The sequence below is a fragment of the Augochlora pura genome, chromosome 1, assembly GCF_028453695.1.
Source record: "Augochlora pura isolate Apur16 chromosome 1, APUR_v2.2.1, whole genome shotgun sequence".
NCBI classification, from domain to species: domain Eukaryota; kingdom Metazoa; phylum Arthropoda; class Insecta; order Hymenoptera; family Halictidae; genus Augochlora; species Augochlora pura.
This window is the reverse complement of record NC_135772.1, coordinates 4,885,021-4,912,691: the sequence shown is the minus strand read 5'-3', so window position 1 is coordinate 4,912,691 and position 27,671 is coordinate 4,885,021. Positions and strand designations below refer to the sequence as shown.

The window sequence follows — 27,671 nt, the reverse complement described above, 5'->3', positions numbered from 1 at the left end:
CCGAAGAAGGATATGGCTATTAATAAAAATCTTTACTGAAATTTTACAGAGTTTATTGCGTTATTATACTTCGGATGTTTTATTAATTATTTTTATGTATTTTAGAAATCGGGCAAACTCACCGCCGTGTAATGCAACATTAAACATTGAACGTTTTTTCCATCGTGAATTGAAAACCTATTGTGTCTTGTCATCCTTGAACACCTAACGATTAAGCCGAACCGAAGACGACGGAAATGACACAGATTTGCGATCGGCAGTTTCACATGTAGCAACCTCAATCAAATTTAATGATCTTCAGTCATCGCGATAGACGCGTTCCACGAATTTACCCGGGGCGTTTCTCCGATTCCAATATTTGTAACAGATACCGGGAAATAGATATACATGGAGGCACGGTTCTTCCATCTTGAATTAGATTTCTTGTTCACCAATCCGTGGTTTAATCCCCTCGGTTAATCAATTATCGCGTCGAACTATTTTCGAAACGGATCAAACGTCGCGGTGACCGAATTTTGCGGCCTGTATTAAACTACATACACATACTATATACATATACATACACACGTATGTTACACCTCGTGTACGTGTAGCAATCGAATTACAATTAATTCTTTTCTTCTCGTTGCAGGTCAGCCCTGGTCCAATTTAATTCACGAAATATTAACAGAACGATTACGCGAACCGTGGAGTAAGCTTATTACCGCTTGTTCAATTATTTTCCCGTCGGTCTCTGTAACAATGAAGTTAACAGGATAACTAGAATTTTAATTTGCAATTATATGAATAGACACCGCTGCGTATTAACAATACGATGTGTAACTAGGTTTGTATATCAGATGATTCATACGTCATCGATCACTCGTGCTATCGGCTGATTCATGTAGCAGATTTAATCGCTTTATCTAATTTTTTATCGAAAGTTCTTTGATTCGGCAGAAAAGAAATACGGAAACGATAATTAAAGGCGCGCGGAAAAAGTTTTAACGAACGCGAGAGAAAGCATTGTTCTTCGAATTTCGTAGGCTGTACACGGTCGTTTTGTACGTCCAACAAAGGATACATCCTAAGGGATCCTGATTTGGTACCAATAGCGAGGAGCCTTTGAACTGGATCGAATGCCACTGCCGTCGGCTGATGCGGGAAGCCATGTCTGAATGTCTGAAACATAAAGGCATTTGTTTCATTTCATCTTTCCCGCTTTAGTCGGGCTGAAAGTCTATTCAACTCGAGAAGGGCTGCAGAACAAACAATATGAAGTGAAAGATAGCATTGTCTCCGCCAGCATTCAATGCGGATATATTTAGCCGGGTCTGTATGACAATTTCAATGCTGCTAATTCTATTCTTCTCTAGCCTTTTTCTATACGCTGTATACGATTCTGATCCGGCAACATCTCTCTCTCTCTCTCTCTCTCTCTCTCTCTTAATTTCTTACGTTAATGACGCGCGTGCACTCTTACCCCTTTCATTTCTCCGGCCGCGGTTAATTACGTATTAAATTGTTCATTATTTTCGTCGATTGCAACGAACACGAGTCGAACAGAAATTTCTTTACTTTAAAAATAATACATACGCGGCCTAATATACTTTCAATATGTCTTAATATGTGTGAGATATTATTATTAAACTGCGAACATTTTTATAGAATTAAATCTTTCTTCATTAATTTACGAAAATCATTTCTCCTTAAATAATTGCCATGCGTCGAGATTAAAAGAAATAATTATCTATTAAATATGAATACACTTCTCGTGTTTCATTGCACTCGTGTAAAAGAAATAATTGTGAGGTACAGTTAGAACGGGTTACTATATAATTACGTGGAAGCGAATTAGCCAGCAACTTTGAAATTAATTTTTACGCTGTCTTAGTCCTTAGATCATCTCCGAAAGCGTATCGGTTCCTGTCCGTTAACAGTCTAGAACCATTCTAATAATGTGTATTGGATAGTTAACGTTGCGCTACGAATTTCCCAATTTAGCAGAATCGTCCTTCGACATCCAAAATTGGTAGAGAACTGGTTAGAGTCGTTTGCACTTATCTGGTAAGTGGAGACGCGAGTTTATCTCGTGAACTCAATCTCAGTTAACATAGCTTTGTTTAAACGCAGGAATAATTATCCATATATCCTATATAAAAATATAATAATAAAAAATAGGATAAAAATGCATTAATGAAAATGTTAATCAAATTCCAGGAAGCATTAATTCAATCTTTAATTTATTCATAAAATTTGTACGAATTGTCGACGCGTTAATCAAATAGAAGGTGGCATTAATTCGATCTTTAATTTATGCATAAAATTCGTACGATTTTATCGATGCAAATGTTCGGTAAATAGACGGAAGCATTAATTACATCTTTAATTAATGCGGAGAATTAATACGATTCCATCGATGCAAACGTTGATCAAACAGAACGGACACTATTTTATCTGAAGGTTTATTATTGCAAGACATTTTGTTGTCGAAAAGTTTCATTCAAGTTCTCTGGCAGTCGATAATGTAATTAAACAATTCAGTGATTAGATAATGAAACGGATGCGAGAATATTGTAAAATAGAACGAATATTGTACTGTACGGTAAAATATTAATTAAGTAGAGTTTTTAAATTTATTCGTACAATGTTTATACGACTTTCACGCACATAAAATCAGCTGGTATTAATTGTACGTCTCGTGACGTAGCGATAATCGCGTACACGATACGTATACTAAAGCGATGCAGATCAGAAATTTTAGTGTTAATTATACCCGATGGACGGTAATTTATTTGCATGAAATACAGTGCCTCTGCGCGATGTATCTCGTCATCGACGTGCAATTATGTGGTGATACGATACACGAGAATTTTCGTTGTCTATTCATTATGCGCCGACATAGAAAACGTTATGTTAACTGTGCAACTATAGAACAGTACACGCTTATTTCGATATTAATGTCTCTATGGAATCAATTGACCCATGGGAATTGCTTATTACACGGGGTTATTGAATAACGTGAACGATGCTTAACAAATATCTGCCACATGGAAATGATTTTTACGTGTTAAATATAGTTGTTATATTTCTGCATATAATTTGCGTTGAGCCAACTCCAAACTTTGTTTCCGTTTTCTCATTGAATTTCCCTATTTGAAATTTTCAGAAACTCGAAAACGATTTCGCGAACCACTTGTTCGTTTCAATGGAACTTGCGTACACGTCATTTAACAAGTTTGCTTCGAACATTATTTCCATTTATCCCATCCAGAATAGTTTGTTAGAGCGGGCAAAACATTCCCGCCAATATTCGCGGGAAAATATTTCAAGTTCTGAAATCCGGACGTCTCTCTCTCTCTCTCTTTCTCTCTCTCTCCCGTCGAACTTTCATTCGTGACATCGAGAGGACGACATCAATTTCTATCCAGACGATTGCCATTTTGCTTGCGCCCCGTAAAAACGCGTCATATCTCTCTTTCTGACCCAGTTTTTTTCAAATCCTTCCCGCTAACTTCTCGACGACCAGCGGCTGACTTGAAATGTATTAAGAGGAAGAAGAATCTGCGAGGACGAATTACGTTCGAGCCTTTGGAATCGTCGGGAAAGTTAATTGCAATGAATTAGGTGACTAGAAATATATGATAGCCATAGAAACCCCCTGTTTAGAGATCTATTAGAATTTTATAATATATTATAATAATAGGATAATAGCTTCGCACGCAGCGAAAATAATATATTATATATTCTAGTACGATATGTAATGAAATGAGAAAAAAGAGAAGAACGCTGCAGAATGTAAAAGTTCGTCGCAAAATAGAGAAATTCGAGTCACTTGATCGACAGCATTGCGCAGACGGACCCACGTTTTATTTCTTTCCACGTCTCTCGTCCCGTCTCGAGACAATTCTAATTCCTCTCGGTTTGCCTTTCTCATTTCGTCAATCTGCTTCACCGAAGCTACACGTTCCCTATTTCCTTCCTATCGCCTTTATTCTAGCCAGCCTATCTTCTCGCCCTAGTTCCACACATGTTCCCCGTGTTTCATACTCGGAGGATCCTCCGCAACCCCCTTTTATCCCGTTCCCATCCAACGTTTCACTCTTCTCATCTCATTCCTTAACTTATGGCCCGATATTCTCTCGTTGTCCTATCGCATTCCCTCGCCACTTCAAATACCAAAGCGCTCCCAGCTGTTCGGACATCCGTACTTTACCTATTATATCGCCGCCGGTTCCGCGATCCTCTCGGCTACTCGACTTTAATTCAACACACTCCCCACCCACGTTCGTTATCCTATATTCTTTCGGCTTCCTTCGCTGCGATCAGGTTTTTTAAACGCTCAACTTCTATCTCTCCATCTCTCTATCTATCTTTTTCTCCTCCTTTTTTCTCGACGACCGTAAAACTTTGATCGGGTGTCGGAGCGGTTTCAAATTATCCCCTGGAAATTGGTCGCGCTGATAAAATCGAGCTAGCTCGCGATTAACTCTTTCAACATGACTGGGTGCATTTACGACCCTTGTACTTTCGGAAATTATTTTCCAGTCGAATTTCGCGATAACGAAACGAATCAGTTGCGATTAATCTGACTGAATAAAGGGTGTCCTTCGTCGAAAATTTAATAATCATTTTTCTAATAATTTTTCTAACGAATACATAAAATCCGCAGTCCAAGAATAATATGTATTTCATTGTAATCGCGCAATAAATTGCGTTACAGTGCATAGGGAATTTTCTCTCTGCGCTGTTCGAGTCTTGGGGGGTGCTCTGACCCAAATCAGTTCGCTTTGAACCCTTTCGCTCGCCCTAAAAATATATAAATAAATCGCACACGCGCGGTTCCAGAACTACGGTAAATACACTTGATCGGAGCAGTGTGCTTCCTTAATTAAACGTTGACGGTTAGCTCCGACGTTGGCTCGAATGTTAGCCGGTGAATATGAAGGCATCAATTAGTTAGGATTTACACGGTACACAAAAGAGAGGTAGGTAAGACGACGCAGAGCGGTCTGGGAATTCGCTTTCTGCCACCAATATTGTTTTAGCGTTGTTACAAGGGTTAAGGCTATAGTGTGGCAGGCTCAAAAATCGCTCTATCTTTGATCTGCTGTAATTTCGCCAAAAATAATCGCACGGAGGTCAGCCTAGGCTCATTTTAAAAGGAAAAGTCTGCTCTTTCAGATGTCCTATGCTATTTTTACGGTTTCAATTTTCAGCTGATAATTCTTTAATGCATTCGGCTCTGTCTTTTTTAATCTGCCATATTTTATGCAATTTTTATCTCTTCTATTTTTATCTCAAAACATTATTGTCGTACCACTCGAAGACATTTCTATAGTTTTGGCCACGATTTCAGGAAAATTCGCCAGCGTAGAGATTTCCGTGGCGTTGCGGCGTATATTGTGTGGTGCACGTGAAACCGCTTATCTGGCGAGATAAAAATCTGGATCTTATGCTCCGCCATCTGACCCGACGGTACATTATTGTACAGTAGCGACTGCAGTGTGTGTCGATTGCCGCGGCCTGAATGGATGCTAAAGTTCAGTATCTACACAGCTATAAGACCGCGGTGCACGGAAACGTCGGAAATTGACCGGAGACTTTGGGGGAAGATGAAATCGGGCATACAATAAAGCACGCGGTGTTCGTAAGTTTCGTATCGTTGTATTTTAACCTACTTCTCTGTTACGCCGAAATGGAACGAGGGCAGTTTTCACAACCAGCGGGAAGGCACTGGTACTGCATCAAAATCGATTTTAACATGTATCTGCTTTCCCAGGGTGTCAAATTAATCCGAAGCTCGCCTTTATGCTCAACTATTTTCTTTTTTGTTTTCTCCTCCCTCCCTGCACACCCTCATTACGCTTTTGTACACGTAACACTAATTCTTGCAGACCCTTTTTTTTTTTTAATTTGTAAGAGTAGAAAGGCTTTCTTAATTTTCTTCGTCCAAGCTGGCACAACGTTGCCTCGTCCTTGCTTCTTGGATGGCTAATTTTTCTCCTTCGCTTGGATTAAGAATTCGTTGTAATTATTCCAAGCTATTGTCTTCTGTAAACGCTAGTTGATTGGCTCGGTGGGCAAGACGTTTCCTAAAATGATATTTAACGTTAAAATAAATCTCTTCGCAAATAAATCGTCTCGTCGCGAAACGTTTGGCAGCGTTTCCTCGATTAAACCCTACAGAATTATTACCGAGAATGCGGCTACCCCACGAGCGCTTTATTTTATTCGCGAACATCAAATGGTAATAATTAATAAAATTATTCAAATGGCCTGTGTTTGCAAATTGGAACGCAATCGTGGTTAGCGGGACTAATCTCCAGCCGCGAGCGACTATCAAGACCGCGAAGGAGAAGACTGTAGACTTTATGAACTTGATGGAGATGAGAAGGTACAAAGCTCATTAAAACGAACACTTTGAGTATACTTAATGGAATTTCTGTATTATTCTACTTCCAGTGGAACCTACGAAATAGGAAATAAATTCAGTTTCAGGAGGAACGACGCTCGTTTGAATTTACAGAAAATTTGGGGAATTCAATTATTTTTCATTGAATTTCTCTTTCGATGATACAATCGTAAAATTCGTGATGAAATAAATAAATCCGCAACGCGTGAATTTCCTGGTAAAAATGTTCAGCCTCGGCAAGGCGGTGCAAGGCGTACCGTACAGCAAAATGTGTGGACGGCTGGGAGGGTCGATCAATAGCAAATAAGTGTTTTCGAGTGGCCAGCGAGATGTCCTGATCTCAATATAATGGAACACCGTTGGACACAATTCATGAGAACTCTGAATATGAAAAGAAAGCAGGCTCAAAGTATTAAAGGTTAATGTTCAAAGGGAACTGGGTCAGCTTCGCGAAAAATAGACGAGGAATTGAAGAAATTGTTCCTAACACAAATTGATGTAACTTGTAAAACCTCCGTGTAAATTTATATACAGTTCCGGAATTTTCATAGGAAATAAAAATTATATGAGCACAATTCGAATTTCTAATAATTTCAATAAGTAGAGATTGATTGAAATTAAAGTTAAATTAGAGAAATCGTGGCAGAATAGTTTGCCAAACTCTGATTAAATATTTTACAGAGAATAACATCTACCTTTGATGTTTAATTTGTTCAGCAAAATTGTTGATATTAATAACAAATAGTTTTAAAAGCCAAGTGACGAAAAATACTGTATCTACAGTTCAATAATGCGCGAATTAATTATTCAGGACACCTATTAATCAATAAATAGGATATTCTATTCTGGCAATCGTTTCCGAAATGTATTATTCAGAGGATGCGCCAGCACGAAAATGGTTCTCCTCTAGAAATAATGAATCGTTCGCGAGTAGCGTCGTTGTTACAAACCGTGTTTCCAATAAATTGTTAATTCGTACGAGAGTACGATCATCGCGTAACAATTACCACTAATCTGTCAACGCCGGAAAGTGCGCGCGGAAGGGAAATATGCAGAAAAGATATCGCGCATTAATGAGCTCGCGCTAACTGCGTTTCCTCTTTCATATTATTCTTCGTTAAGTTCCTAGTCCCGGCGATAATGTGAAATATAAATTTCACCGTTCGAACGCGTTGCTATAATAAATAACGATTAGCCCGCGTTTCCCCGGGAATATATAATCTACGATCCCCGTATAAATTTTCTAAAATTCTTAATTTATACGGAATAAATACTGGACGGTTTTATATCGGTAAGAAATTCGACCCAGAGATAGCAGATATTACGATACGCTTAAAAAGAGATCCAAGAGAGGGAACATCTTCTCGAAAATAAATAGAAATATACGCAGGGGATGAGGATCCATCGTTTCATCGTGCGAAAAATTATTCTGGAAGTTCAGAATTTATTTTTCTAGAACATGAAGCCTCGCGCGACAAAAAGTTATTCTATCATGTCGACCTATTTTGAAGCATAGAATCTCTCTCTCATCCCACTTGTGCCACGATTTACGTCCAACCTTGCATACATATGTACATGGACGGTCTTGCACATATAGGCGCATACTTATATTATATCGAGGCGATGCGGGCGAAGCACAATAAAATAACCGAGTCGCTTGGTTCAATCAAAATCGAGCATTATTCTAAAGTAAACGGACCGCGGAATATTAGAGATTGATTAAATTCGATTAGAAAACGCCTCGATGGATTTTCACGAACTGCGGCCGACCGATTCGCGATAACTCGGGTTACCCCCGTGATAACGTTCCCGCGTAGGTCGCGAGAGAACCCTAACTTCACGACGTATGCAACGACCGGTCATTAATCATTTTAACTTATTGATTTCAGTTTATTATTTTAGACATTATCGGAACCATTTGCTTATCTGTCCCGCGCAAAAATAGCTTCGCTTCTAACGCGTCGCTGGGAACAATTGCACCGAGTGCTGCAAAAACTGCGCTCTATCGATTCCTACACCGTTCTTCTTCTTCGCCTAATCGCTGCATTAACCGCAGTAAATAAGAATGCGCAGGGTAATCTTGAGATTTAGTTCTCGATAATACGTCACTTCATTTGTTTGCATTTCCGATTTATCTTTCGACCGATCGTTCGTAATTAGTGCGCACAATTGTACAGACAATGATCTATGCTGTCACGAAAAAAAAAGATTTCCTTGTTCCGCGAAATTATAGTGCCGCTTTTTTATCGTTACGTAAAGGGCGACATTAACATTGTACGTTTGTCACTTCTATACAGTTTTATAGACAATTAATTAACGATTTGGAGTTGCAGTATGCCAGCTCGCTATAAATATTGAATCGTTGAATTTTCGAAAAACAAATAGGGTAATCCAACGTCCAATCGAAAGTTCGCAGAAGTGCACCGCGTACCAATCCAAGTTCACGCCGCATAGCTAATTATCAGTGGACAATTTGGAACTGTCCCGACGGAAGACGAAAGAAGTGGTCGAAACGACCACCGCGGAGATGTTAAAAGAACTGATTAAAGTTGTCTGAGAGAAAGAGAGAGAGAGGGGGGGAGTGAGGTGTCAAGGAGCTGGTTAAAACAGCTTCAGTGTCAACAAGCACTGTCTACAGGCGTCGCGCTCTGGTGTCAAGGAGTTGGTTAAAGCTGCCTCGGAAGAGATACCTAGAGGAGAGACGCTGGTTAAAACCTCGATGTCAGAGTTCCAAGAAATTTCTTCTAATCTTCGCGCGTTACGTGTACTTTTAGCGAGATATGCATTAATTGCATGCGGTGATGCAACGCGGCGCTACGTTGAGTCCGGCTTTCGTGTGTTAAGGGGGAATTATGTTTGGATAAAGAGGCATACGTGATCTCACTTTACCGTGCTACACGATGACAATTATATATACTTTTTAATATAGTAATGTATAATATTGTTTAATTTAATATATAGTATCCCATTTTTGTGATGCAGTTAGGTGATTCGTAGCAATGTATAATCAAAGTAAAAATGAAGGCTAAGATAGTGAAACAATGCTTCATTGCTTCGTGTCTCAGAATTTATATTTTACAAAAGAATTTGTAGAAAATAGGAAAATTTCTCTCAGCTTTCCGTTTCTCGCAATTAATGCAATTTATCATGCAGCCCGAATTTACAAAATCTTTATCTGTAGATTGCTCTCCGCGAGACTTTTAATTGCCCACGGTTCGCGTAAAAGAGAAATGCAATTTTTTTTACCGAGATTCTGGAAAGCTATAAAAAACCGAGATTTCTTAAAAATTGACCAATTCCAGCGGCAGAGCCAACGCGTCGAAAACGATGCATAACTGTCCTTTATTGACCTACTTGCGCAGACTGCGACACTTTTAAACCTAATGCAATCTTTCTTATTGATCAGCGCGTGTATTTTAAGGAAATATCTTTGCGGAGATGTAGAAAGGTCTCTGAACAAGATTCAATTAACCTTTATCGCGATAATCGAACAAAATGTTTACTATAACGCGAAAGAAACCGAGCTCTTTCTAAAAAGGAAATTTAACAAAACCCCGTCACATTTTAATCCTTCTAGATGCACGTGCCGCTTTAAAGATAGCGGCACAACTGTAACGCAGAGAGTGGTATCATCCCTTGGGACGCTATGCTGAAATGTCGGAACAAAAAATTCAGCCGGCTTTTTGTAAAAGAGTGGTATACGCGCCTTCTAAAAAATATTAAAAGCGAAGATGTTTTTCGAATCATTTTTCCAACGCCCGCGGAAAATGCTCTTGATATTCGGACGAAGCTTGCACGACAATGTATTTTATCGTTAAAAATCTTCTCTCGCTTGAAATAAAAATGGTGAAATTTGCCTTGAACCCTGCGAAACACGAAGAACAACCCTAAATACTAAAAATTTATACGAAGCTTCCTTTAATCCTAAATTAACATCGCTTAGAAAATTCTTATATTTTATTTTTGCGTATGCATCTACGCTTAAATAATTTATTCAATTTTAAATAATACATCGCAACGGACGTTACTATTTCTGCGCTATCATCGCGAGCAATCAATGCCTGGGAAATCATCCTGTCGATCCTAACAATAGAAATCGTACTGCACAATCATCGAAGCCAAGAAGATGCATTCGAAGAGAACGAAATCGGATCGAAATTAGGGGAACGCGGCCACCGGCCGGGTTTTCATTAAAAGATACAAACGGGTCGGGATCCAGCCGGAAAATCGTTTATGGTCGTTGCGAGAATGCTCCTTGTAAGAAAATATGGATGCATGCCGAGATAAGCGGTAATGAACGTGTAGAAGATACCGCGAGATACATAAAGATAGATAGCTGGAGGTAAAATGCAGGTTATGCAAAAGGGAGAATGAGAATCTGGAACACATATGGGTCTACGAGGAATTCAAAAGTAGAGTCGGTGAGGGAGAGAGAGAGAGAGATAGAGAGAAAGGGTACACGAAATATTGCGGATGAGCGAAAGAGGAAGCATGTGTAGGGATGCATTAAGTGAGAAACTGAAGTGGGAGCCGTGCAATTATGCCGGAGAATTTAAAAGACTACCCAAGAGCGAACCAAACTGAAGCATGGTCTTGAATAGCGCATAACTGAGTTCCCCCCTGCAATATTTTTCAATTTATAGTCAAGCAAAAAGCTTTTATGGCGCCCCTAAACTGATCAAAAACGGTGCCACTTATGTAATTTTTATTCAGGCCATTACTTCGTCAAAACTGTCCTAATTTTGAAAAATAATTTATTATAAACAAAATAATTCGAGCGCATCTCTACTCATTCCTCTGTATCGTTAATAATGTAATTTCGCGTACAACTAAACTATGATTGAAATCTCTCTAAAATGTCGCTTTACGGTCAAACATTCCGAAATGGATTTAATCCAATTTATTTATTATCTCGGCAAAGAACAAACTCAACCGAGGCATGATCTTGAATAATACATTACGAAGTTTGCTCCGAAATATCTCTCAATTCATAACCAAACAGAAAGCTTTCACAAGAATTCATGCTTTCGTAAACTGATTAAAATAGGAATTATTATGTAATTGTAATTCGGACTATCTTTCGGAATTAATTAATTAGATATACCCTATGTTCTTTCTATCTACCCAGGTCTTTCTATCTCGTGTATAAAATGTCTATTTTCTAGAGTCTTTTAGACCACCTTTGAAGATACTAATCCTATTATATATTAATCCTATTTATTATTTAATAAATATTTAATAATTCGCGGTGACTGTTGCCGTTCGAAAACAACGCGGACATTTCATGTCTGCTTATTGTATTACCATTTAATCTAGAAAGCACGTGGCCCCGCGTTGTAATTCCGTGTCCGCGTGCATTTCCCAGAAATAACTCGATACAATGAAAAACCGGTCCTCTAAATTTTCAGCCTACGAGTATCGCGCAACAATCCGTTTCCCCTGGCCATACACTTAGAATCGTTGTCCTTTCCGAAGTAATAAGATTCCCAACTCTATTATGCCCCCCCTCGTCCCCATTTAGTCCTCGGTTGAAACTTCATTCCGGCCGGCGACGCAAATAATTGAATCCTCTCTCATCCGAGAATATTACGTTTTCCCCCCAAAATTTCATTGGCTTGTTGTAATACTCTTCCCCTTAAAATTCGCAACCCTAGCTCGCGGCTATTATTCTTTATCGCTTTCGAAAACGCCTTTTCCATCGTTGTTTCCCCCGCGTGTTTCCGCACACTGTTCGACGTAACCGCGAACCATGGCACTTTGACATTCGTCCGCGGCGCGACCCCTCGTCACGTTGCGGTATAAGTGAATAATGTCTGTCAATGCACGCCTCGTAATGTAAAGAAATTGCCGCGGCTCTTGCATTGTACACGCAGCTGTAAACCGTGAATTATTTAATCGCGGTCTCGTGCTTCGAGATTAGAGTGCGAGATCGAATCGAATTCAATTTCTAATTCCATTCGAAAATAACAAGTTGATCCATAAGTTTATACTACAGAGTATCCAATTAACAATAATGAACATTTACCTCGAAGGTTTTCATTCTTGTTAACGTGACACACCGTGCGGAACGAAGATAAAACCGCGTGATCCAATAGACAGTAGATAAAGAGAAGACGTTCGTTTTCTAGTCGAATATATAAGTTGCCATGGTTTCAGGAATTCTGGCATAAAACGCGAATCCAGACTCTAGAGTAAAAAGATTGGAAGAGTAAACGATACCGTACGAGTATCGTAAATAAATAATACGATGTTCCGTGGATATCGTCGCCGTTGAAATACTTCGGCTAGCGCACAGATGCGAATTCTGGAGACGCTCCTTCAGAATTTATACACTGACATACATTGGCGAGTAAAGTTCTCCGCGGAACAACACAGTTTGACCTATCTGACAGTCGAAGAGACGGCCGACCACGTAGAGTTGATGACAAGGGGGGTTGGTTTGTTAGGAACAAGCCTTAAAGTATCTACAGAAGCGATCGGCGAGAGCCTAGGCTGCGATCACTACGGATGTCTATACTTCGAGGCACCCACTAATCTACAAGTCGTTTATATAAAATGTAGTGGAACAATTCTGGTAACAATTCAATATTAAAACTAATTTATATTTTTAAGGATTGTCATTTAAGAAATAAGAAACGTTGTCTGATAAATTCACGATATAAATCAATCTCGAAATTAATGCAGATTTGCGTAACAAATTAATATGAAATAACTATCGAATATAAAATAATTCTAATATTATTTTAAAGTTGGAATAATTATATAATTTGATATAATATCTGCAGAAATTCAAATAGTATACGGAACTGCAGTAATGGAGGACTCGTATCGAATGAACAAATAAAAGCAAATGACCAAGATCCTGCGGACACCATGGTATTATGTAAACCTAACTTATACAACCTCACCCACCATTATCTCGAGAGAAGATGAAATGGACTTTATGAAAACAGCGAGTCGTAACGCGGCAACCTTTACGAATTACAATAACTCAATCTTCGTGGAAAATGTTGCGCAACGCGTTATCACTCCGACAATGGATATCATTCTAATTCGATCGGTGGAATCGGTACTTACATAAATGTCTTCGAAACTGAGATATCGGCTTCGATTATTATCGAGTTGCATACGAATTCGTTCATTTATCTAGAAATTACAGTACGAACACACACGACTTTGTTTTAAATTCTTTTAGCTAAAAATTAAAGGCCTCAGAATTATATATCATTATATAATAAAATGTGACACAAGAATTTAATTATTAATTTCTATCTATTCTGTATAATGTACAAAATTGTAGTCTACTGTATAAGCCTTATACAATTGAGGCAATAATAATAATTGGCGGAAATTGATCAGCTCCCTTAGAAAAATGATATCTGCGTTTAATAGCTTCGTGATCGTGTACATTGTAATAATATTAATACTGTCTTAAAAAAGCGACTATAAAGGATGAAAGTAATTAAAAATAAGAGGAGGATAAGAGGTCAATCGATACTATCGATTCGCGAGTCAGGAAGTTATGATTGCGGAATAAAATTGCATCTTGTGTCACCGCTGGCAACCTGCACAGTAACTAACATAAATTCTCCAAACGATCTCCCCTTGTAAAACAAACTATTGCGATCAAAACGAGAGTTTTTGTTAACTTTTATATGCTTCAGAAGCACAAGAACGAAACTGCAACTGCATTATGAATGCATTTTAATTATATTTCTGAAAAACTGCACTTTTATTACAGTCTCAATGCATCGTAAATCAACTCTACATATTCGCACCACTTTTAACTAATGAAAATTTTTAAAGAATTCATAATGCCGAGAAGGTGCTCCGTTAATTCGGAAACGAGAAGATGTCGCGATATATTATACCGCGCGAGAAGTTTCTACGAAACGTGTTAGAAACAGGTAAATCTGCTGTTAAGTTCCGCGGCAGAAATCTTTCATGAACGCGTAGACAAAAGAAGTGGGCCGTTCAAGCGGCTCCTTTCGCGCTTCTAAACGCTTTTCGAAAGCAGAATCAAGCCGGAATCATAATTATAAAGAATTTTCCAGTTATCCGTTTACACGAGGCGAATCATTAAACGTTACAAAGTGAGATGTCATTCGACTCGTCGCATTTGCCCTCCGCAACTGCACAGCGGAGAATTCAATCCACGAAGATAATTACTAAACGAATCTCAAATTTGTTTTTCAGCGAAGTGAATTGAACGTGGAAAATTAAGACTTATTCATGGATTCTTTTATATCTTGCATGAAGACCAGCAGTCTGCGAATGATCCGAGGGAGGATTTTTGTTAATAAATAAACGAGAGGTTTGTAATAAAAAAAAAGACACTGTTCCAATGGCGAGAATTTAAAGATTTCGCGATTCTCTTGGAAAAGGAGCTCGCACACGATACTCGAGGTTTATTTAGAAAAGCCGCGCGGGGGGGCCGATAACGAATCTAATTTACAACATGCGTGCGAGGAGACGAAGTTAATCGAATGAGGGGGTGCGGCAGGTCGGCTATGGCCGAACGTTTTGCAAAATGCTATTTCGAGAGTAACACGTTTGAAGTTACGGCTTCGAAGTTTCGAGCGCGGGCTGACTCGTTTCATTGAAACGGCTGTAACTTCGTCAATAATTCCTATTGCGCTTTTGCCTTCGGAATAGTTCCGCGCGCCCTTTCGCGACCTAAACGAGATCCGAGTTTTCAGGAAACATGCGTCGCTTTTCTATTTTTCACAGGAAGAGAAACGAGCCGATTGTATCGGACCGCAATGACGTGTTTCGAGCCACGAAAATAATTGACAACGTAACAGGAACGGTCCGTTGTTTCGACAAGGGTGAAATGGTTCGTAAACACCGAACGGTGAAGTGATAAAAGTAAAACGGAACAATGAGGAACGAGAGTCGAGCATCCACAAGTGTTGTACGTCATCGTCTCGAATATCGAGGCTGCCATCAATTCGTCGGCAAGAGGGGAAATCCCAGCGCGGACCAGCGCTTCTACCTTGCCCATTGTATTTTTGTTGCGGGTGAAAAAAGAGAAGAAGAGAAAGCATTAGCACTGACCTGTAGCCTAACGCGTAGGTTCCCTTCCAGCTACTACTGTTTAAACGTCGATATCGGAAAAAGATGCTAATTGTAAGTAGCATTGTAATAAGAAATCAGGATCACCTTATCCCTTACACTGCCCTAATCTTATGTAAAATAAAGAGAACTTGTAATATCTTTTTCCAATAATATCTGCACCAAGAGAGGACGCTTAGGCAAACTCGCGTTTTCAACCGCTCATTTTTGAGGACAGGAGTCCGATAGAAACTTCTTATCTCGCCGAATGCTTTCACTGGACAGGGGAGGATACAGTCTGAGAGAAACTTCGCTCTGGATTAAGAGAAGTCAGAACTTATAATCCACTCTTTAACCGCGCTTTAGCCTGTTGCGTTTAATGCAATAGAGATTATAATTCGGTAAAACAATCTGCGGTCCTGTGCCACCGAATTAAAACCGTCCGCAAAAATACTGTTTTTAACTATAAGATATAAGACTCTCTTCTTTTTACAGATCATAATTTAAAAATAATTTCTTTCTCAACGCGTGTTGATATTCGGAGAGCGAAGTTGAAATTGAAATTTTACGTGACAATCTATAGCGATTGTAATTAAAAGAACAATGAGACAAGCAGACGTATCATGCCTTTTCTATTAAAAGTATTGAGAAAATAGAATATTTTCTAATTCGGTTCTAATTTGATGTGAAATTGTATTTCTCGAGTCTAGGACTTCTGCCCAGCTTTCCTAATGAACGACAGTCTCCTATGCACGTTTGAAAAATCAATGGCTGACGTGACGTTTAACAATGAAGATCGTATCGCGCTTCCTCCTTAGCGTGTAATGTACAATATTTGTCGTCCATCTACTTCTTGAAATAAAGTTACGACGCGATGACAAAAAGTAACAGAAGGAATGTTTGATAAGACGTTCGTTGACGGTGGTAACACGCCAGCACACCTTGTCAAGATTGCTATGCTAATACGTGGGAACGGTCGGGCTAGTTTTTGAATCCTCTACTTTGCAAATGCGAGAAGTGGAGATTAATCATGTGAAATCAATATGAAATTGATGCATTCGTAAGACGCATAGAACGATAGAACTCCTGCGATTTTTGTATAACACATTGCCTATGTTTATTACGTAACTATCATAGCTATATTATTTTAATAAAAGCAACGAACCTTTTCTGAAATATTAACGTAAATGCAAGAGAGAACGCTTCCCAAAAATATCCCAACTTTCTGAAATTTACTCGCGAACTACGCTAGCGGTATTAATCAAAATACGTGGCCGCTGGCCAGCGAACAAAGCCAACAGAGATTAATGTTAACCAATGTATAAAGAATTGTTTGACCCGACTTTTACAGCAATCGATATGTAAAATCGTCGATGTTCAGCAAGCCCGGAATAATACGAACCAGTTTGTCCATTGCTGTCACACTTATCAACGACATACTATAACCAATAGGAATACAAATATCGTACATGCGAGCATCGCCTATACATAAATAGACGCCTATACATACTACCACCCTTCGGACAGTCGACGTCGTTAATAGATAAAACACATGTAATACACGTAACTCACGCTTCACCGATATTCGTTAAATCTTATAAATGGCACGTTCATTTCAACCGCATGTATTTTAACCGCAGCTAAACCGAGTCCTAACGGCATTAGCAAGTTAACCCTTTGATAGAACTGTGCTTGGATAGTCTCGAATAGAACAGAAGATCCCCTTTCTAGTCAGCCATCGAGATCAATGAGAATATTTACATTGAACCGTAGAGGATTGAAACAATTCGATGTCCGATCGAGCAAACAACTTTCGGGCGTGTGCTCTGCCATATTAGAGTCTTGAGCAAACACTTTCTGTCTTATGCTGGTTGAACATATCCAGTGACGAAAACCTCCCCTGTATCAACTTACTATCGTCTACGCTACAATATCACTTGGGCTGTTAACAGAGATGTTAGCAAAGAAATCTCGGTCTTAACTGGTTTGTATTACGCTAACCGGTTCGCTTAAAAGACTTGGAATAATGTGCAACTTAACACGTTCCGTACCACGCTGTTTCATTTGATCGTTTGACTAAGGCCTGATATAATGTGTTTAACTATTAATTATTGTATTAAGTTTGCTTTGTTCTATACGTAATTTTTGTCCGGTTCTTTTGGTAGAAATATGTTCACCAGTCTTCAATAAATCATACCTTTCCAAGGTATTCAATAAATATGCAAACGTCGTTTGCAACCTGGATAAGTTAATCCATTGAATCCTATGCGTTACTCGATGGTATTCTCACAGCAGTTCGCCTAAGATAAAATAATTAATTTGCAGATCAAATTATCGTAAAAATCAGTGTCGTAATTAGAGAAAGATTTTGTTATACCTTTTATCGGATCAATTCACCACATGCCAAATATTTCATTTAGCTACCGATTAATACATACTGGACGTTCGTAAAACACTCCGCGAAATCCCGCGAACGGATCGCGAATCGCAACGTCCTGTTCCCTCGGGTATTCAACTAGTGTACGTTCGACGGCGCCGATCTGGAATAGATAATCGGATCAGAAGACCTAAGAACTATAAAGTCGGTTCCCCGTAACAACGGTCGCGCAAGAAAAGCGAGACGATTCCTGGGACACATGCCAATTGGAATTCCGATCTCCCTTTCTTTTGACAAGTTAACAGTCGCGATCCGACAAAGGCGTAGTAAACCGAAACACGCCATATACTTGTAACGGTCACGCCAAGAATGTTATCGCAGCCGCGAGAGGTATTACTGTAAATATTTCGGAACGACCTCCAGGCGAACTGCGCAATCACTATACAGAGACAAGAGTCAGTCGCTTGAATGACAACGTGCGGGTAGGTCAGTTATTACTGCTGTCGACTGTTGCTCCTGTCATACGTGAATTTTCAATCATTGCAATCGAGTTCTAATTACGAGCAGTGAACAAGTGCAGTGGTACAGTGCAAGCATTGCTTTCGAAGATTACGTGCTCCTCAATGAAGAAGTCAGTTTTCAAGCTATAATTTCCTATTATAAATCGCAGACTGTCCTCGATTGGCTAAATCTTTATTGCATGCTAAAGTGGCTGTATGCACGGACTTCGGTTTATATTTTAACGTCGTTCCTCGATCTGATACCGTTGAAATGTAGAGTTTGGTGCGCGAACGATAACGGGCCGAGCATGTGTTTTATATTGCAGTATCGATAGCGCATAACGAGTGTGACGAAGGAGATACATGAACTTATCGGAATGTGTTTCGTCCGTGTGAAATCGGCCAATGGGATTTAAAAACGAGTCGATCGTACATGGATCATTGGAGAGCGGTTTCCCGTAAAAAAAATTGCCGGTTAAGAAAACGATTCCTTAACTTGGAGAAACATTTTGTTTAAATTAATTTACGCTGTCTAATTTTGCTAAAGTTGGATGCTTCGGGGTGGCCCTAATTCGATGACACGTGATCGTAGTAATTCCATGGTATTCCAACAATGTTCTTTCTTTCGTCGCGACATTCCCGCCGAAAACAGCAGTTTCGAATGCGGCGGTACAGCAACGGCGTACACGCGCGGAATTAGCGAATACCAAGGGTAATGAAAATAGTACGCGCAACATGTCGCAAATAGTTTGTTGTTCCCGATGCAAGGCGCGAGGTAATACCGGCAAAAGGGAATGACAAACGAGAAGACCGATACACGTTGCTCGGCACAAAGCAATGCTAACATTGATATCCCCTCGGATCCTGCGACACAGGCTAAGGCACTTAGGTCTCCGCGATTCCGCTTAGTCGGAAAATTGTTTGCCAATTTCGTCTGACCCATTTTCGAGTGGTCCATTTTTTAAAACCCCATACAGAACCACGCTTGAAAACGAGCCAAGCATTGTGTTGCTCAAAGCCGAAGTAAAACTAAAACGCGTGGCTCTTATCTGACATCCGACCTCGCTAAGCGAATATTTTACCACAGGAATTTAGAAGTAGGATAGATACTGTGTGGCTTACGTTGTCTTGCAAAAACGAGACTGTACTTGTTCGAGAACGTAAACTACGTCATTCGAAAATAACTGTAGAGCATAAAATACAAGAAATTGACAGAGCAGCATTTTTGTTTTACTTCTACTGGAATTAAATTCTATTTTCTTGTCGCCGATATTTAAGCATTCGAATAGACGCGAATATACAATAAGTATAGAGCTCCTTTTCTTCCGGTGATTGTAATGGCGAAGAAAATAGTGCGGCAAGGGGTTGCGAATCACAGCCACGTTCGCTCTATGTTTTCAAGGAAAGAAGCCGAGATATAACGACAGCGGGAATAACTATGCGCTCCACCCAGTGCAGCAAATGTTATCAGTCTAGACTCTAGAGTAATTGTAGCGTGATGGACAGTTATTATAACCGACGATGCTCACGTCATGTTCGTTATTTCGTGAAATGGTCTATACCGGCTCGAGATTTATTTCGCCGAGATTCGATCCCGGTGCGAATCGCTCGCTCGCGGCCTCTAAACACCGGCGGCGTGTTTGACGTGGGCCGACGATTGTAAAGTTAACTTAATTGTTATCGATTGGGCGCATTCGGTCGCGAGAAGCGGAGCGTACGAAAAGAAAAACACAGCGTGCCGGTTTTTTAAAATATCGGATATTCAAAACGCGTCGCCGAGCGAACAGGACACGAAAACACAGAGAGAGGACGCGAAACGACGGCGAAGTGGTGCACACAGCCCAGCAAAAGACCATGCCACTTTTACCGTGCCCGGTAATTCGAGGACTACAAATTGGAGTAATTAAACAAAAATCTGTTGCAGCCGTTGAAAGGTTCGCGAGATTAAAAATAGATTAAAAGCTCTGTTCAACTGCGCTCGACTTTTTTTTTCTACACTACTCCTAGCTCGCGTATTCGCACATGCTATAAATGCATGAAATTCGCAGACTAGTGATAACCTAGTTTTCTAATTCCATCCTCAAAGAACTGGAAAGGAGTTTCTTTAATCCATCGCCGTATAGCTTGCAAACCACTACACCGCAATAGGATAACACGATGTTATACACATCGCCGTTTCACTATAGATACCATCAATGATTTAAATTATTCGCCCGTCCACCCTACTTACGAGATCTCGCCTCGTGTCGCTTTCTTGTCTTACTGAAATATCCACAAATACGTGGCTGTCTTTGCTGAAGCTTCTCCGACAGTTTTTTTAACAATTCAGATGCAATTCGCGAATGTAAAGAGAACGTGTTTGACGAAAAAGCGACTCGTTTCTATCGTCGACTAGAAGACGCTGTATAATAAAAATAATATCGAAGCAATATTTTCGTTCGTTCGATTTCTCGCATAAATGCTAGAAATTATATATAAATATGCATATAATAGCCTAGTAATTTTTTTACACAGCTCTCGACTACGATTTAGATCAAATTTAATACGTAACTCAGTTTTCTAAGAATTCGACTGTCTGGAACATCCTGATTTTTTATTATTATTATTATTATTGTTAGAAATCGACTGCGAATTTAATAAACTTGCAATTGGGTGCAGACAATGTTTATTCTGCAATAAAATCCACAGTCTAGTATAGAACACCGACTTCCTTAAAAACGGAGATTTATTCTCCGAGATCCATGCATTTTGTAGCTCACGTCTGCACCCTTATTTCCGTAATTGAAAGCATACGATTTTCCTTAACAAAAGAGAATACATTATCCATTATTGTCTTCATATATAGACTTCAATACACGATGAAAACTGCTATTAATAATTCCAGAATTCCTTGTCCGTAAAGAGCTAACAATCCTTCAATATAACAATATGTTTTTGAGAAAAATATTGCATTTTCTTTATAAATTTAAACTGTCTATAGATGCAATAAAATGTACGCTTCTTTAATCTGGCTCTTATTAGTCACAAAATCGTAGTAGATGCTTGAGATATGAACGAACGATAATACTTAATTACTGGTAATATTACCGCATATTTGACTACAAATTGCACGAGAAGCATTATATTATATAAATAGTACATTCTCCATTTGTACTCTACTTTTACGCGATTGTCAATCAAATTTAGAAAAAAAAGTACTCGTACTTGAATGTTGGGAATTGTTGCCGAACAAGTTGCAAGAAAACGTCTGCGAGAGAGAGGTCTAAAAAAGCTAATTGAAACCGATTGTCTGGCTAAATCGCTCGAGGTATAATTCTACTTGGCATGTGGTCTGGTAGGTTAAAAATTTACGGCACTGCCGGTAGGAGGTGCCCTGGAACCGAAAGGAGCCGCATTGGAAAATCAGCAGGCTTTAGGAAACGGTGCTACAATACCAACTTCGATACCTGTGAAATTGTTACGCCCCAATTGTTCTCGTGAAAAAGTAATCTCGTCGAAGATTTAGTAAACACGCCCACACGTCGATGAAACGCGTTTGTCCTATCGTTTAATTATCCGAAAATTCTCACGCGAATGATAAAACATGCTCTGCTCACCAGCTTCATAATTTGCGATCGAAATTGTTAAAAAATAAAAGCTCGTCTACCAAAAATCATGTCTACACGATTTCTGATATTACTTCTGGTGTTGAGTAATGCCTCGAGTGCAATATGATTCAAATATCTTTTCTGTTTCTGGTTATTAAAATGGTTCTGCTTTATGATCTACTTTAGGACACCGTCTTGTTTGATCCCGACTAAATTCGATATTTTAAATAATATTTGAAATATCTTTTTCTCGAAACTTTGGCCGATCCAGAACAGCGTACAGCTGTCGCGCGTCCGTGCGCGTTATTGGTACACCGCTTACGTACAATACTCTGATAACGCGTTAGATGCACTTGGACAAACTATGGACAAACTATCGCCAGATATGCACTCGGCATTCGCAGTCCGTATGGATAGTTTTTCACCGCGATACATCGGCGTACCGTGGTCGACCGAAATACGGATATTAGGTCGTGGATATTTGCGTCTATTCTATAAGAATTTGTTACACAATTATATTATTAACTATTCAATCATCTACTGTTTCTTTTATTGAAATATGCAAATAATTACCTTCGGATACTCGATTATATTAGAGTTATTACAAAAGTTTCCTGTGCAATTTCAGAGCAGCTCACCAATACTCTGACGAAACCGCACACACCGAAGAACTTTTTTCCTCGACTGATATCTTTTTTTGGAAGATAAGTAATTTTAAGCCCATACGAGCGGTCGCAAATAATTTTTCGCGTTAAAAATAAACTGTTCCACGAATGACGTAAACAATTTATGCATATTCAATGCAATTTATCATTTTCCTCTCTTAATTGTGTATTGGAAAAGTTCCTCTGCAAATAATATCGGTTTCAAACCACACGGATGACCTACATATTAATTAACTTCATAATTTGCTCTGAAACAGAAGGTTGGTCAAACAGAAGATAAATTAAAACAAACAAACAAATAAATAAATAGATAAATATTACTAAAATAAATAAGTTAAAACGAGCATATAACCTGAAGGAGATCTTTTCGTAATTCTGGAAAAGGAAAAACAATGATTTATTGTCACTTTTGTTTCTAAGCTTGATATTGACGAACTGGTTTTTGAAAATTTTTAAATCGTAGCAAAACCTACCGAAAATGATCGTGAATGCCGACGATTCTATTGAATCCAAAAGGATTAATCGTTTCGCGCCGATTTCATTCGACGCTGAAACTTACCCGAGAACATTTCAATAAAATACGACGGTGTGTAACATATTGATTGTATGCGCATGTTTCCGAAGACAACAATGACATTACGGTATCATACGTGCAATGACAACATCGGCAACTGTACTAATACGTGTTCATTTTTATAGATAGATAAGTACGACTCCTAATGAGACAGCTCGTCACAACGTATACAGCGATAGATTTCAATCGAGCGTAAAAATAAACTCGAAAATGTTCTGTAGACCTTCTTCGTGCAGTCTACTTCTCGCTATACAAACGGTTTCCAACATTATCGTGTTGGTAACCAAATTACAAAAATAATTGCGAGCAATTGTAAAATGTTTAACAATGTTATCCACTGACCTTCTTTACTTGAAAATGTTCCGGCCGTGAGTTCTCGACGATTTCTTGGTCAGGTTTGACGGGTTGTGGTACCGACGATCGGAACCCGTCGAACACACCTTTAATTGTAAACTTCTTCATTACGGACTGAAGATAACACCTAAAGGATCACATGTGCAGCAGCGACACGAATTCAACTCTCCCCTATAGTTCCGTGGAACGAATATATCGAAGTGGTTTTCTCGGTTCGGCGTTGTCCGATCAACAAAACGTAAATAGAAATTTAGCAATGGCAAAAGAGTTTCTGTCACGTTCTATCTACGTGTTACTTCTTTCACGAAGAACTACCGATGACATCTTCCCCGTATCAATGGCAAATGTCACTCATCGATATTTTAGTCTTACGGGATCTCCTCTACATTTTGACAGAAGAACGATGACGTCGATGAGACACGGCACATCTCGATAACGCGGTGTCCTCGTGGAAATAAAGACGCACGCGTTACCGTAACCGATTGACGACGCGTTTTTCCAAACGCTTCGTGACTAGAATTGTTTTCGTACTTGACAGCAATGCAGTGTTGTTTAACCGTGTCAGGATCAATAACTGGCAACAGGCTCATGTGGACTCTCGCACGACCGCGAACGTACTCTGTGCGCAATCGTGAACAAAACTTTATGGCAGATTTTTATGCCAGGTTCTTACGGTTCTAAAGATGGCAGACATGCAATATGGAACCATCCTAGGGATATTTGCATGCTTCCCGTTGGTTCGTCGATATAGTAAGTTCTGTAACCTCTTTAATAATTGATAATGTTATTTCTTTATATTTATCGTGTAAAATCGACTTAGCTTTATAAATTATATATTATAATATAATTTACTGTGCATTTATTATAACTCTTAAGTAGTAAATTTTCTACTTCGTTTTTTACACAATTTATCCACGTATCTAGTATTTTTTATTCACCAATCATAGATCGAGAAAAGTCTAGTAATCTTTTTACATTGGGAAGTAGCCTTAAGGTTCCAATTTCACCATAGGGTGTCATAACTATGTCAATCGCATATTTAACGCGCCATTTTTGAAAATTGAAGTTCTATTTTGAAAAATTATCTCTGTGTTTAGTTTATTCTAATGTTTTTTAATAATTATTTTACACAACGTGCTATTGTCGTCATTGTTATAGATCATAATATTTAAATATATAAACAAATTTCACATCCTTCTCCCACCTTTATCGCTGACGTTAACTTACAGTCATGTTGGACTACTTTCTCGAAACGATATCAATTAATAAATAACATTTAAGTAATAATGCCAAAGAAGTAGTATATAAGTTTTCGTTTTATTCTTACAAGGGATACGATTAAAAGTAAGTACAAATAGACGATACGGCACAAAATGGCAACTTCTCTAAATTCTTCAAAGGATGAGGCACAAATTAAAACACAAGGTTAGATTACATATTGTTTTACGAATCACTTTTTGTGAACATCTGTTTTAATATATTATATGTGTGCATTTAAAAGAAATCAGACTAGGTATATTTAAATTGATTTTACTCACAGTTGAGTGGGAAAGAAATATCATCAGCATTACAATATACACATGACGTTTATAGTTTTAGTTCTCTGGTAATGAAACTGTTATGAAAGTATCAATACTTTGTAATTTTAATTTAAGATGTACAAGCAATGGGCTGTATTGGACGTACACAAGGTGATGGTATGGAAAATGTGACAGTGGCCAAAGCTGAGATAAAACAAACAAAATGCCGTCTTGGTGATGCTTTGATTTATCATCCAACAAATCTGAAACAATTAAGCTCCATTCCACCAGTTACACCAAATGGGCCAATTATAAACTTAGTACCAAAACATATTTCTAATGTTAAAAATGAAAAACATATATTGAATTCATTGAAATCAAAGGAACCAAAATTTGTCCCTTATGAGCCATATAAAGCTGCGGTTAAACCAATCATTCCACATGATAAAAAAAGTAAAAGATTCCACAAAAGTAGTTTAAACATGAATGTAGCAGTCTCCCAAGTTGCTGCAATGAAAATTCATGAGATAGATGTTCCAGCTGCTGAGGTAATTAAAGCAATGGAAGATAAACCTATAGATTATGAATGGCTAAATGAGAAAAAAGCATATGAAATGGAAATAAAAAAGCTCAAAGAAGAAAATAGTCAACTTGAAAATCAATTAAAATTTCAAGCACAGGTACTTTTCTTCTTATGTATGGAACTAACGATATAGTCAATTTTATATGCATTATCTTATAATTGAAACCTCTGTATACTTTAACAGAAATGCAAATTATATTTATAATTTACTTAATTAGGTAAATGGGGAATTAAAGAACTTGTTAGTGGCAGCTGTAGGTGAAGATCTTGAGACAAAGGTTCATTTACTGACTGAAGATAAATTGCAACTTGCTAGGGCCCTTTTAAATTCCTCCCAACACCTTTCAACTCATCAAGAACAAACGGAATGGTTGGCTGGACAATGTGAAGTTTGGAGAAGTAGATTCTTAGCCAGTAGGTAAATGAAAATTAATGAAAAAACGTATATGAAACATTTTCATAATATCTAAATAAAAATTAAATAGAATAGTGCTATAACTACTTCTTTTGATAGCTTAATGGTGGAGGAACTTGCAAAATGGAAAGCAGCCCTTTGTCAAAGAACAACAGATCTTCAAGAAGCAATAAAGAGACTTTTAGAAGATCGTAATCATATTCGCGACACATCCCTTAAAACATATAGGTATGAATATTTTATAACGTTTATATTGTTAAGGTAATTAATGTATAAATTATCTATGTCAGGACTCTTAGTATTCTTCGTGAAAACTTTGATCCTGTTGGAGCTGCATCATCTAAAAGACACGAATTACCAAGTACAAATATTACTGACTTAGCACAAGGATGCTGTCAGCTAGCAGAAATTTTAAAAGTTCAATTGTTAAGTGGTGTAGAAAACATACACTTACAAAGAGAAATTAATATAACAGGCTTAGATATGAAAACAGTTGCTGAAAAGACAGCAGAACAAGTGAGTTTTTACTCCTGCAATTTATGTTATGTAGATAATCTGCAATTAATTATATTTTATTTCATTTGTTTATTTGTAGTTGCTCATGAGTCCAAATTTGCTCATGTCGGGAAGGCAAGATATAGCTTGTAGTGCAGTGATGGGTGCTGCTGTAGCACTTGGTGGCCAAATATTTCTTCCACGAAATGATTCAAATATAACTTGTTGTCCTCATTGCAGTGGTGAAATTAAACAAATTTAAAATCTTTATTTGAGTATATTAACACAATTTATCCAAATGGTTATTAATATTTCTATATCTTTTTTGAATGTATACATGTACATGTGTTTATGTGTATGTATACATTTCTAAGATTTTAAATATGCTACATTATTTTTATATTTAAACTTGTTGATTTAATATTACTAATAATATTGACTGACAATAAAGAAACTTACGCTTAACACCTACATGTAATCATTGACTGTTGATTACTTGTTATGATATAGTTTTATGAAAAGTTTAGTTCGTCATAGTTATTATTCTATAGAGTGGCGTTCTCATCAGCTGAAGTTTGTCTTTCTACCGCTAACTGCGCTGGGATAGGGGTTTTCAAATCCTACGTCACTCGTTGCTAGACCATATTGGTTTAATGTTCATGATATGAACATAATAATAAAAAACGTAGAGGCCCGTTTCTCCTTAAACCTTCAATAAATTGTTGTTCTAATGACGAGTGACAAATTGTTATATACACATAAGTGATGACATTATATTTACATATATCTTAAGGCATTGCACTTTAGATATTCAACACAATGTCGATTGAAATCGAGTCTGCAGAGTATGCATTTGACATGTATTATTACGATGCTTTCTTTGCCTCTTTCATTCATACATTACTATTTGTTTTCAGCGTAATACGTCTAATACAACAATACCTTAAAGAATCAAATCTCGTGAAAACATTACAAACATTACAGGTACTTAACCTTTGCTTATACAATGTAATCCAATCGAACCTTACTTGTAAAAACAATAAATTAATGTACTCCATTGATAGGAAGAAACTGGTGTGTCTTTAAATACAGTGGATAGTGTAGATGGTTTTGTAGCAGACATAAACAATGGACATTGGGACACAGTACTAAA

At 38.2% G+C, this 27,671-nt stretch overlaps 2 protein-coding genes across 9 annotated transcripts in view; one reads left to right on the top strand and one right to left on the bottom strand.

The window, feature by feature from the left end:
- Tomosyn (syntaxin-binding protein tomosyn) overlaps nt 1-24,129 on the bottom strand; it is a 70,854-nt gene extending 46,725 nt beyond the window's left edge. For 5 of the 7 annotated variants that reach the window (XM_078183762.1, XM_078183789.1, XM_078183770.1 and 2 more), the window contains exons 1-2: nt 23,494-24,128; nt 1,064-1,161 (exon numbers count right to left, since the gene is read on the bottom strand). In XM_078183762.1, the coding sequence (XP_078039888.1) occupies nt 1,064-1,161; nt 23,494-23,613 (218 nt within the window). In that variant the 5' untranslated portion in view covers nt 23,614-24,128. Of the gene's footprint in view, nt 1-1,063; nt 1,162-23,493 lie in introns of all 7 variants that reach the window. The other 2 variants (XM_078183800.1, XM_078183816.1) reach the window with 2 other exon arrangements.
- Nucleotides 24,130-24,715: 586 nt separating this feature from the next.
- On the top strand, nt 24,716-26,983 carry LOC144470140 (golgin-45). 2 transcript variants are annotated; one of them, XM_078181008.1, is made up of 6 exons: nt 24,716-24,849; nt 25,161-25,705; nt 25,827-26,026; nt 26,123-26,251; nt 26,314-26,539; nt 26,619-26,983. In XM_078181008.1, exons 2-6 carry the CDS (start codon nt 25,172-25,174, stop codon nt 26,778-26,780), a joined length of 1,251 nt encoding a protein of 416 aa, XP_078037134.1. In that variant the 5' UTR covers nt 24,716-24,849; nt 25,161-25,171; the 3' UTR covers nt 26,781-26,983. The 2 variants fall into 2 exon arrangements, with proteins under 2 accessions (XP_078037134.1, XP_078037125.1); XM_078180999.1 differs by having other exon boundaries at nt 24,722-24,930.
- The last annotated feature ends 688 nt before the right edge of the window (nt 26,984-27,671 follow it).